Source organism: Strix uralensis, chromosome 5 (assembly GCF_047716275.1).
Source record: "Strix uralensis isolate ZFMK-TIS-50842 chromosome 5, bStrUra1, whole genome shotgun sequence".
Taxonomy (NCBI): Eukaryota; Metazoa; Chordata; class Aves; order Strigiformes; family Strigidae; genus Strix; species Strix uralensis.
In genome coordinates, this window is record NC_133976.1 from 32639466 (window position 1) to 32652962 (window position 13497).

A 13497-nucleotide genomic window follows, 5' to 3' on the forward strand; every position below is an offset into this window, starting at 1 on the left:
AGAAACCCCACGTTCTGTAGCTTCACCCACAAAGTCATAAGAAACAGGTTCACTATTGCTTCACTAGGCACACTAGTCTTCCCAAAACCACTGCAGTGTGGTGCAGTGATGCTGGTCAGGTCCAGTTCTTCTCCTGTCCCCCCAACAAAGTGCAAGTAGCATGTTCAGACCTGCCTTCCTACTGCAGAAGGTCAGTGCACAATTTGAGTCACTTAGAATTTGAGCTTTTCCGGTACCATATAAGTTTATACTTTTAGGAAGGTTTTTAACCAATAAGCATCTATAGTGTTTGTGTTTTAAGATTATGAAGCTGAAATGTAACAAGTATGAAAACTGCTGTTCACGGCATTTGAACCTGTGAGTGCTCAGCACTTCACAGGCGTTGGTCTAGCTCTTACAACTGTACTTTTGACCGTTAATACACATAAGTAAGAAATCGGTGTTTATGGTAGTATAAGTTGCAGACTGTTAATCTCTGCTTTTTTACATTTTTTTCATGAGTTCTAACAGTCTTCATTTTCAGTGACTACTTTTCAAAACATCTTTTCCTTTGAGTAACACCTGTATAAATTTACTAGATTAATTATGGGCTTTCAGACTGCAAAATTTCATTTAAAGAATCATGGTTGTTTGTGTTAGAGTATTGAAAATAAATCAAACTCACCACACAACCTTTAATTCACTTGCATAACTTCAAAATGGCCAAACCAATTAAAAGAAATGCTCTCCTGCTGGGACCTGAGATGACACATTTCAGCCCACAGCAAGTTTTTAAAAGTGGGTTTATAAACCCTTTCAACAATAGGTTTTGTAATGGAAATGCTAATGCAGCTTTAGCAATATCAGTTCTTGCAGATGTTACTGTATCATCTGTATTAGAAAGAAAATCAGTTATTTTCCATAAACTTCAGGATCTTTTAATTTAATTTTTTTTTTTTTTTTAAATATTGACTTTGAAATGACTCCTGTTAACAAGTTCAGCCAAGCCTTTTATCTTAAAGTATTGCCAGATTTCTTATGTTAAAAAGAGCTCTATTACTCAATTAGTTCATTTAGTTTGGGAACAAGTCTTACTTATCTGCTAAAGAAAAAATACTGTGTATTATCAAAAATTACTTTTTTCTTCTTTCTCTCCACACAATCTACAAAAGGCATCTGAAGAAGAAACTTTTCTTTTTGTTTTTATTATTTTAGCTTCTCCTGGACACGAAACGGAACTCATTTTGATATAGATAAAGATGCACAGGTAACAATGAAACCAAATTCAGGCACCCTTGTCATAAATATTATGAATGGTGGGAAGGCAGAAGCATATGAAGGAGTATACCAATGTACAGCAAGGAATGAACGAGGAGCAGCCATTTCCAACAATATCGTTATAAGGCCTTCTAGTAAGCGAAGCTCTTAATGTTCATAAAATGTGAAACACTTTGGTTTGCTTATTTTCTTATGAATGTTTTGCTTTTTTTTCCCTGTCTTAAAAATCGAATCAAGGTGAACATGTTAGAAGGTATTTTATAGTTTCAGATATTCAGATTTAATAATGTATTGCATGTTCTCTCCAATATTCCTTAGGAAATTTAATAACCAAAATGCTTTCCTGATATTTTTTTTGGTACATCTGGATGACCCATCATGTTTAAAATTGAGTTGTATATATGATGCTACAATTAGAATAAAATGTTTAAATCCTTAATGCACATCATTGACAAGGACAATTTTTATTCTCTGATGCATGTATTCCATAGTTTTATAATAGCTTTAATACAAAAAAGATTGGGACCAAAAAGAAGATAAAGCTAAAAAATTTTGATTAATGGTAGACTGTTTCTACAGATTTTTATGTGATTTTTCTCTCAGATCAATTTTTCAAGCTTCTCAGCTTAAAATGTGCTGTTCTTACATGTTTGAATAAAACTGTGTGTGTATAATACTGTTTCAGGAAGGTCTACCTTTTTTCCTGATGTAATGCATCAATTTTTTTTTTTCACATTATTGTTGTTAAAACTTTCCAAGATACTGTTATAGAATCTTTAGTGAGTAGCCAGAACAATTTGAATCAGTTGATTATACTTCCAGCAAATCACTGCTGTACAAAATGTTTTAAAGAAAACCTACTTTTCTCCCAAGAACACATAAAAAGGACAAAACCTAAATCTTTAGTAAACATCATAGGACTTAACATTCTAATGCATGTAGTTCTGTTTTTCTGGAAGATTAGGTGCATTTCTTCCTTAAATTCTGGAATTTTGGTCAATCTATAGTTTGTATGTGTGTTAAAATTACTTTCTGTAGGATCCCCTTTGTGGACGAAAGAAAAACTAGAACCAAACCAGGTTCGAGAAGGTGATTCGCTAGTACTCCACTGCAGACCTCCTGTTGGCTTACCACCACCTATCATATTTTGGATGGATAATGGTGAGTGTTTTTATGCAGAATTAGTTTACTTTTTGCAGTTTTTCTACATACTTAGTTGATCATTGCTTACCAAGACCACAGATGGTGGAGTTTCCCTCTTAAGTTAAAATTCAAAGAATTTCTATTTCTGTAGAAACGAAGAAGGAAGCAGATGTGCAGCCCAAAAGCATGAAGCCAAAAGCAGCTGGAAATCTTAATGTAGGTTGTAGATTAACCCACTGGGGAAGAATTGGTAGACAAGGGAGCTCAAGAGGAAACTTAGAAAGGTCTATATATTTACAAACTCACAAACAGCATAATTGAGTGAATGAGGAGTCTGCAGATCATAATAATGGAGTGTGTATTATAATTGAGATAAACATGTTCTTGTTTTCCCTTAGCTTTCCAAAGGCTGCCTCAAAGTGAAAGAGTTTCCCAAGGTCTAAATGGAGACCTTTATTTTTCTAATGTACAACCAGAAGACACCCGGGAGGACTATATCTGCTATGCAAGATTTAATCATACGCAAACTATACAGCAGAAACAACCCATTTCTGTAAAAGTCTTTTCAAGTAGGTATTGCATTACCTAATTACATACTTACATAGTATTTATCCAGAATTCTCAAGTTATTTGCCAGAGTTAAGTAGTGTTACAGTAGGGAATTTTGTCATTTTAATTCTGAATAAGAAATTACATTACTGTATAAACCTACAAAGCAGTTTTCCTGACGTATAATTAATTTTAAAAGCTGTCATTTTTTCCCTATGTAAGGCTTTGTCTTTTGAACAATTGTTTTGTAAGATTTGAAATATGGAAAAAATACAGTGTAAAAAATAGTAGTTTTCAGATGGCTTTCATGTCCAAGAATACCAAGTTGTTATGATTATTTTAACGATTGAAACAAATTAATCAATCATTCGATTAACTCGCCGTGGCCATGTCATCACCTTTTGATTCCCAGTACTTTGATTTATCCCTCTTGTATGCATTCTTCATGATATTCTGTTTATTTCAGTGGATTCATTGAATGACACTATAGCTGCTAATTTGAGTGACACTGATATTTATGGTGGTGAGTTACACTGGTCCCACTGATACTCTCTGTTTCACAGTAGCATTTAGTTAACTAACTTCACCTCCATGGCTCCTTAACCTTTTGCTCCCTTTTCAGTTTCTAATAAAGGTATGTTATTAGTGCTAGTGATAATACATACTTTAGAAAGGGACTGCACAGTGTGATCCTTTCAAATATTTAATGTTTCAATGTTATGGTAACATATGGATCATAAAAAGTATACACTCATATAATAAATGAGTCCTTTCAACTGTGGCAGATTTTAAAAATTGTCTATTTGATTGCTTCTATACTGTGTTGCTTTTTTATATTTTTCCTCCAATTTACCTAGTAGGTTGATATGTTTATTATCACTAGGACTATTCAGTATCACATGCTGCATAATAAATAACAACAGTTAAGCATTTAACAGATGCACTTCACATTTAATAGCTTATTGAATGTACCGTTCATTTTTAACATATTTTATAAGTGTAAAACTGAAATTAATTAAACTCTAAACACTTTAATACTATATGTATAAATAACTTTGTAGGGGAAAGATGAGTTTTGTTTGTCTGGTGTTTAAGCTGATCTTTACATTAATCTGTGTTGAATGGTCTTCTGTATATTGTGAATTAAATCCTCCTGAACAGGTGTATGTGTGTTGGAGCAACATTGATACTGTAACATTTGAGGTTCTAGACTCTCCACTTGATATTTTGTGAGATAGATAGAAAATACATTATATTTATTCTATTTTTATCTTTTTCCTTGTTGAATGAGGCTTTGTACATATTAAACTTATGGGAATCTAAAATCAAACAGTCACAGAATGTTTTCATTCTCTGCATAAAAATAAGATATCATTCAGGAACAAACAAGAAATACGTACCTGAACACAGAATGCTATATTAGCTAAATTAGTGAGGAAAACACCATTCGGTTGGCTCACAACTCAGAAATAACAGAGGTAATTCTGAGTTTTCATAGTCTTGCAAATGAGTCAGCAGTCCTTAGCAGTGCCAAAATTGGGCAGATTAGTTAGTCCTTGTGACTGTCAACTGTATTCTTGACTCTAGACCACCCTTTTCTCTCAACTTAAAGTTGTTAGTGTACTAGTTGTTAAGGAATTCATAGCACATCCTGTATGAAAATTAAGTGTTCTATTTATGTTAATCTATCAGTAAGTCCTGCACCCCAATAAAAACACTTACTGTGTTTCTGCTCACATTTTTTAAAAATACAATAATTTACTAATTCAGACTGCTACTGCACTTTAGAGCAATTTATTCCTATATTTTAAAATTGCTATAAAAGGACATTATTTACAGAAAGCACTCTTATTCTGACTTCCATGAAGGCACATGAAACACCATAATACTTCAAAAGCCAACAGAGTATAATGTCAGAAATGGATCTTATATTTATAGCTGTCTGTTTACTGTGGTTATTTCTTGTGGGTTAATCAATGGTTCTTTATTACCAGACTGGAGAACAGCTTGAATTAAAGTTAGATATGTAGTAAGAGGAGACTTCAAGGCTTAACTTCTGAAAAGACTCCTCATATTGTCTAGAAAATAATTGAGCAAAGCATATTGCAAAGTGGAGTGTATCTTTCATCCCCTTGGTTTATATTTCTGAATACAATAACTTTGCTTTATTTGTGTTTTGATGGAAGCCCAGAAATTTTTGGTAACTTTCAGTCTTGCACTATGACTCACATTGGTGACCTCTTACCCCCCGTATTAGTTATGCTGAAGTGAATAGGGGCTGCTTAGGATTAAGGCTCAGCATCCATCCATCAGGCTGCGTAGTTGCCTATATAAAAACTATGTATCAATTGCTCCCATCTTTAATAATAACATTTTTCATGTATGTGTTCAATATTACAGCATTTAACAGGTTGAGATATGTTATGTCTGTCAAAAACCTCATTTGTTGAGCTGTGTAGATGTGTAATACAATGATTTTTAATTAAATGGCCAATGTAGAGCAAAGTCTCTGTCCAAAATGTGAGAATGGATGTATGCATTTGTTCAGTATTAAAATAAAATTTAGAAATTAATTATTTATTTTTTTTCTTGTTCCAGCAAAGCCAGTTACAGAGAGGCAGCCAATTCTTCTAACACCAACAGGCAGCACAAGTACCAAAGTGGAACTCAGAGGAAATGTGCTTTTGTTGGAGTGCATTGCAGCAGGATTGTGAGTTACTTTTTGGAGAGTGTTTTTCTGAATAAAATTACAGAAACAGAGGGGAACATTTCAGAGATGCTTTAAAATGTTACCACTGTATAAGCTTAGGTATTTCAGAGAAACAGAAGTGTTTCAAATGGAAAGAGCTCTTTTAAGGAAGTCTACCATTTACTTGGGAATCAGCTGATTTTAAAACTGACTGTGAACATGAGTATGGTCTCTGCCTTCTCATATCCCCAAATCCTATGTACACGATTCAGGTTGTACCATTATTTTTTTAAAGGACACAAGCAAGAAATGCCATAGGGTAAACTTGGACACATATCTGCAGAACTGCACTCAGGAATCAAGCTTTTGGGTTTTTCCTAAATGTACAATCATTAAGCTCTCAAACCATATAAAAATAGTTAAGAATCTGCTGGTCTAATCTGAAAAAGCTGCTTACATATGCTAATAATTACTTAGCAGATCAGCTAGGTGGGAGTTTTTAGAACATACCTTCAGCTCCTTACATCCAATTTCTCATTGTAATTGAATTTAATTGGTACTTGTTTCTTCGATGTAATGCAAGTTTGCTTTTGCTGGCTATTGTGCAAGTAGAAAATGACTAAAGAGCAATTTAACTTCATGAATTAGTTTGATCTTACATCAGTTTCATTCTCAGGAAGAAATCTGAGAATGGATTGATTAGTGCAGAAGTGGAAAATCTTTAGTACCTGTTTCGGGAACTATAAACGTGTTTATAGTGCACAAAAGCATACCATGCAGAGTGCTCTGAGGTAGCCGTGAGGAAAGCCAATGATTGCAAGGGGTGCAGCACAGCATCATGCACATGTGTTCAGTTGCATAAGCTCCATAAAGCACACTCATGCACAGCTTGACACAGCTTGATACAAGCATCAGTGCAGTGTTTCTGTCTCAGCTATGGCCTGCTCAGGTGCCTGCATCAGAACCACTAACAACAGCACACCTATGAGTGGGAGTAGCATCAGCTCAGGAAATCTTCATCTGCATTATAGTTACATGCTTTTTGACAACCCTGAAATAAAGGTATTCAGTGATCCAAATTCCAGTAAAAAGGCTGGATAAAAACAGGGTAAAAAAATACTGTACATTATATGGCTTTGTGTCTTTAGCCATCATGTAATTTTTTAAAAAAATAATTCTATGAGGCAAGCTTACATAGTTGTTCACAAAGGACCAGATTCAGATTTGTTTTAAAACAACTGTTCCTAATTACTGACACCATAATTAAAAGTCAACTTTGCTAGTTGTCTCTGCTAAAAAAAATATGTGATATTAGACTGCTGAGCAAATTTTTGCCTTGAGTCATTACTAGTCGAGAGAGGACACTCTACACAGTAAGCAACACGTTGTAATTTCTTGTCATTTTAAAAGTATATCTCCATGTGTTTGGACAATTTTCAACTTTAGTGGACAACATGGAGCATAGTGAAGATTTAGGCATGGTGCAGTGACAAGTAGCTATACTTGACTCAGCACTGACATTTTTTTCTTGATTTCTCATAGGAAATATTTCTGTCTCCTTACAGGTCTGCTGTAAATTTATGATGTTCATGAGCATTAGGATACTGCTCACATGAGGGACAATTATAAACTTGTCATTATCTAGAAACTAGCTTTTAAAGCACCATGAGCATCAATTTAATAGTATACATGCAATAAGATTTGAAATACACTTCTATTAATTTATTAACTATCAGGGGTTTTAGATTAATCAGCAGACAAATGCATTCTATAATTATTAAGCCTACGAACAGATGGTCCTTGACAGTGTTAGTGAGGCTTGTCATTTCCTAGAAACAAATGCTGGCATATTTTGCACATCTGCTGGACATGCCCCAGAATCTGGGTAAAGGCTCTTAAAATAATTATTTATAAAATATATGTTCAAAAAATTAATGTATTGAACTCTCATCTCCCTTTTCTCCAGTTCCTAAATTTGATCTGTGCTTTTGTTTTCCAGACCCACACCGGTAATCCGCTGGATTAAGGAGGGTGGGGAACTGCCAGTCAACAGAACGTTTTTTGAAAACTTCAAGAAAACTCTCAAGATTATAGATGTTTCTGAAGCTGACTCTGGGAACTACAAATGTATAGCAAGAAATATGCTAGGTTCTGTTCATCATGTCATTTCAGTAACTGTGAAAGGTAATACTAAAATAATCCTTAATGTAATATTGTCAGTGCAAGACTGAAGTAAGGTTTCTAGGATAAAATATGACTGAAAGGATGAATGATAATAATAAAAAAAACCCAACTGGGGAAGTGATCGTTAAACCAAATGAAATCCTTCCAATGGTAGAAGTCAGTATCTCTAATCTCTTTTTCTTTTTTAATATGCATCAGGCTAATTGGAGATTGTACTGTAACAGTAGTAAAATAATTTCTTAGCTTGTACCAGGGCTACATTTATTTTAGATCCTTTGATTATCTGTTATTAGACTGCTTCTTTCCCTTGTTTTTATATCTTCCCCCTCATCTATCTTCTTCATCTCCTTCTTATTGTCTCTATTTTTTTCTCTCTCCATTCATATAGCCCAGATTCTTTCTCTTCTCTATTTTACTACTGTCTTACGGTCTTATATTCTTCTTCCTTTTTCTTTCTTAATTGATATTTCTGGTTTTCTATCTTCTTCATGTTTTTTACCCAAGATGATGTCTTACTAGTTCTAAAAATGCTTACAGTATTTTTGTCCAAATAGGAATTGTAAGTATGTTTTGAATACCATGAAACAAAAAACCTGGAATGACAGCTAATTAGTCATTGAAATAATCAATTGTAGTGCTTGCTTTGCATGCTAAATAGCCATTTATTTTGTTGGAGACCAGCATAATTTTATAATAACATTCAACTTCCTTTTTAAGAGCAGAAGTTTAATTTTCTGTTTGCATCTGTCCATCAATCCAAAATCTGAATTCTAGTTGCACGATGTGATAACATATGCTATTTGTGGTTATTTATTGTAAAAGAGATGGAGACATAGATGAATGTCTTTTGGTAAGGACAGTGTTTCATCCATTTTGATCTCTTATGTTTTCAGCCGTCTCAGGTAAACATCTGGCCCCACTGCAGTCACCCATTGAATTCAGCAAGACCGAGGATTTTGCCATTTCTAAATTTCACCCTTGACATAAAATCTTTTTATATAATCAAACCTAAATTCATTTCTAACAGCCTCGCTACTGTGAGCATGGATATCTCTGAAATTAATCAGGGCCACTAGTCTCTGCAGATGCCATACTCAGATAAATTTTGCTTTCTTTAGGAAAGGCAAATTAGATTCAAAGCAGGCAACCCTAAGTGAAACAAAGAACCTCTTGTTGCTTATCTCCAAATTTTAATGCAGCAGATAGCCGATAGCTCAGTTTAGCCAAAGTATAATCTACCAGTTAATTATTGAGTATCACATATATACATATATATATATATATAAAAATTGACAGTGTAGGTGTAAGTCTGTATGTATACATACTTTGTTTGATTTTTTTTTCCGGTTACCATGACTGTGTATTATGATTTTCTATACATAATTTCAGAAAACAATTGCTGTGTTTCTCTTCCTAACCCCAGCTGCACCATACTGGATAACAGCACCCAGAAACTTGGTCTTGTCTCCTGGAGAAGATGGGACATTGATCTGCAGAGCTAACGGCAACCCAAAGCCCAATATAAGCTGGTTTGCAAATGGTGTTCCCATAGCAAGTAAGATTCTTAATTACCATATGGGAGGATGAGTAAGAGAATATGAGGAACACCAGTGTGTTTTTTCAAATATAAATGAAGAGCTTGTATTTGAGTAGTTTCTGCCTGACAGGTAATACTAAATTATAAATGAGATGATAAAAATACTGTGGTTCATAAAAGAGGAACAACAAAGCGTGCCTTTGATGTGCTTGAGAGCACTAAAATTTGTGACCATTATTCTATCTGGTGTTCTGCTGGTGGTACCCGTGTAGAGATGAGGCTGTAGTAACAAAGCTGCATCACGCCCCTTTTACAGGGATATTGATGGGGTGTAAATTTTACCATAGTGTTGCATGGCAGACATGTTTGTTAGATCTCTCCTTTGCCACCCCACTGCAAGACTAATTTTGTGTAGGAATCGTAAATATGACATAAAAAGTCAAGTCCTCACATTTGTGGATGTACAGAGCACTTTTGCAGGACTAATGCAAGGTAGCTGCTATATATAGCACAACTTTACTTGGGAAGAACTTGCTGGAGGACACTGCAGTGTGTTGTCAGCTGGGTTTCACTCAGCATAGCCTGTACAGTAAAATCACACTTGGTTCTTCTACCTTTATCCTTCCTCTTTCACAAATCGTTATTATAAAAACAGACAATCTACTCTATTGACTCATGAGAGATAATTTGCTCTAAAATACTAGTCTGTGCTGACCTATTGAAGGTATGACTGTAACTTTCAGGAGTTTCAGGAGATGTTTAAGTCTGTTGATTGAATGAATGTCATGGAGTTTGGGACACGGAGGAGGATTAGCTACAGTGAGAATGTAGGAACTAGCAATCGGTAAACGAGAACACTCATTGGATATATTAACAATATTTGGGATACAAGAGAGATTAAACTGAACTGGAGGGAAAAATGTACAACTTTTTTGGGGAAAAGTAAGGGTATATGTTGAAACAGATAGAAATATTTAGCAAGGAACCCGTTTCAGGAATCCTAATTAAGTGTATGTTTCAATCTCCAGCCTGAGATTTAAAATGAGAAGTTTCTATTGTTTAAATAAGTTATGTAAGCTGACATTAACTGCCTCATCAAACAATGCTATTACAGGAAAACAGGAAAATATTAATGTAATTTTATATTGTATATATTGTATGTAAATATATCATCATGCATGCCTTGTAATCACAGTTTGGTACCTGTCCTGCTCTTTCCTTTCTGGGTTTTCAGTGGTCTCATCTTCCTTACTATTTTCTATATAGCTGCCATTAACTTTTTTTGATTTGTTTTGAGGAGATTTCTATCTTGTTGTCCTGATAGTTTCATTCTTTTCAGGCCTCCTGACTAGTAAAATCGTTTTCACCTGGCTATGAGATTCACCTTTGCATCACACTGCTTCCTTGTCAAAGCTGTAGGACATGCTGCTCAAATGACAAAGTACCTTTTTCAGAAAAGCAATGATGTGTTCTGCATTCTTGCAGGGTAGTAGTAAAACATTAAGAAACAGAGAGTTTTCAGAAGCAGCTGCAGGATGCCACCAAATTTCTTAGATATGAGGGCAGCATATAGTGGCTGTCTGGCCTTGAGGAATCAGTACATAGAGTCTTATTGAAGGGAACTCAGTAAAAATTAAGAGACTTTAATTAAATTACCCATTCAACCTCAGTAGGGAAAAAAAAAAAAAAAGAACACAGGAAATAAATAACCAGGTAGCTCAGCCTTATGTTAAAAGTCACTTTCACTGTTGAGAAAAACTGAAGTTTTATCCACCTTAAATATTTAAATGCAAGTTGATTGGATGCTCCGATATACCGAGTCTGTCAGGGCATCTAAGAAAGAGAAGCATCAAGATCACAGAAAGTGCAGTTCTTAAGATTCTTGTGATTTTGTATTATTCTGAGTTATCAAAAGCTGGTCTGGAAACTACGAAGTACAGTGTGCCTTTTTGTTCACTTGTGACTAAATTAGAGAATTGAGCCCCTCTTCTTCCAACTGAATGATTAGTAAATCACTGTAAAAGGAAACTAAAGCAGCTGTTTCAGCTTCAGGGCAGTGCTGAGAGAGCTACACCCATGGCAGGATTTCAAAGAAAAAGAGCTACATTTGAATTTCAAAGCTCTGGTGTCATCATATATCCCACAGTGTGCCTCCTGTGGCCCAGTAATCTGTTTGCAATACTTTAATTTTCTATTGGAAAGCACAACTGGGAGATGCTTAATTCTTCCAGTTTTGTTTTTCCATAATAGAGTCAGACAGGGAAGGGGGAATGTTGAAGAAAGAACCATTCGTCCATATCTCAGTCAAAGGGTGAGGCTTAAATACCAATAGGGAAAAGAGAAGAATAAAAAAAAAGATGATGTAGTGTGTTTTAAGCACCTATGAAAAAAAAAAAAAGCAATGGTGTAAATTTTGTTCCAGGTTGTATTAATCAGAGTAAAAAGATATTTTTAAAGGAAGATTTTAAGTTTCTTTGAAATATTTTAGTTAATTTTCTTCAACAATAGCACTTAAAAGAAAAAACTCCAGCATGTCTGAAAAGAAAGCTGCTTCAGGCATGCTGGAATGATAAGGACCTAACCTCCTAATGTTTACTCACAGGAGTAATTTGAACTCACGTGCACAGCCCCGCTGAGGTCAATTAGAATTACTTTGGCAAGTAGCAATTGAAAGTTCAGACCATGTCCTTCAATTAACACTAAGATCTGCATTATTTATACTGCTGCATAATCCGTTGCATTTTACTGCTTAGATATTCAGCATGGTTTTACAAAAGGGAAACCATGCATAAAGTATCTCAACTTTTAAAAAAGTAGCAACCCAGATTAATTGGGAAGGGGAAGCACTTCCATAATTGAACTTCAGAAAGGCATTGTAAATACTGCACAAAAGACTAATTTATTGGTTCAGTGGTTTATAGTTCATGATGAGCTATTAAATATTAAATACACACACTTAGATTTATACAAAGTAGGGTACTGAAAGGCACTGTTTATGTTCTTTCAGCATGTTCTTCACTTGTTTATATCACATTTCACATTGAAACTTAGGTTTTAGTTAGTCTTCATTAGTAATCACATTGAATTTAAGGGAGAAACATTAGCCCTTAGATTTCCTTCGTGAAAGGCCTTGATAATCCCTGGCTCAGAGATTTGTCATCCGTCGTGTTCTCTGTGAGTATACACACAAGCTGTTCACCGCAGACATGGGAGGAGGGTGGGGAGAAATCTGCTGGAATCAGATGCCCTGAGGAGTTCAGTCTCGGAGAGGAAAGGACTGCCAGGGCAGACATTTATCCACTGCTTCTGCTGTCATTGTGTTGGAACTGTGCATCTGGCCTAGGAACTGCAGCTGATTTGAAAACCTTTGATAATCATTTTTTTTAATTCTGCACAAGATTGTCAAAGGATGGTTGTGACTAGTGCAAGTAATCACCTGCTGTCCCTTTGGAGGTAGCAGTACTATCAGAATGAGAAACTTGGAAACAAGGATTTCAGTGATCACAGGAAAATATTTTGCTGAGGAGCAAGTGAGATTGGTAAGAAAAGGAAAAGTGCATCTTCTTCCATGTCCTATCTCTTCCAGAATTAAGTCTTTGTCAGTTCACTGTAAGTGGTAGAGTAAGGCAAAACTGGATTTCTTGTTTCTTGTTTTTCTTGCTTAGGTTCAGTCTTGGTTTGACCCTATAGGTACTCAGGTGTCTGATGCACTATACTGCCCACTCTTGCTATTTCACTACCAGTTTTGTGTTCAACTCTGAAATCATAGCTTCCAGCCCTGTCCCCCCAAAAAGAACAAAAGAGGATTCTAGTCGTGTGGATAATATGGTATTTAGGCAATATGATCAGAGATGTGAGAGAACAGGTCTGTCTTGCATACCAGCCCCCGATTTGGGCTTTCAAATGTTATGAGGAAAATCAGCTACAGCCAGAGGAATGTTAACTGGATGCTTATTCATAGATCATATGATTTATGATCTACAGAAATCCAGGATGTCCCTCCATAGGGGACATATCTCCTTATAAAGCTTCCTCGATGACTGCGCACTGTATATTCCTCCCAGTTTTCTTGGCTGGTTGGTTGATAATATTAAATCCTGGGTCTATCACATTCTCCTGTTGTCAAATCTATCTGAAA

General features: G+C 35.3%; 1 protein-coding gene across 42 annotated transcripts in view; it reads left to right on the plus strand.

The window, feature by feature from the left end:
• The window catches only part of NRCAM (neuronal cell adhesion molecule), a 165945-nt gene that overhangs the window by 99357 nt on the left and 53091 nt on the right, over positions 1-13497 (plus strand). For 32 of the 42 annotated variants that reach the window (XM_074870346.1, XM_074870348.1, XM_074870353.1 and 29 more), the window contains 7 exons: positions 1195-1391; positions 2296-2418; positions 2799-2969; positions 3416-3472; positions 5548-5659; positions 7638-7822; positions 9246-9377. In XM_074870346.1, coding sequence (XP_074726447.1) covers positions 1195-1391; positions 2296-2418; positions 2799-2969; positions 3416-3472; positions 5548-5659; positions 7638-7822; positions 9246-9377 — 977 coding nt within the window. The remainder of the gene's footprint in view (positions 1-1194; positions 1392-2295; positions 2419-2798; positions 2970-3415; positions 3473-5547; positions 5660-7637; positions 7823-9245; positions 9378-13497) is intronic. The other 10 variants (XM_074870362.1, XM_074870349.1, XM_074870350.1 and 7 more) reach the window with 1 other exon arrangement.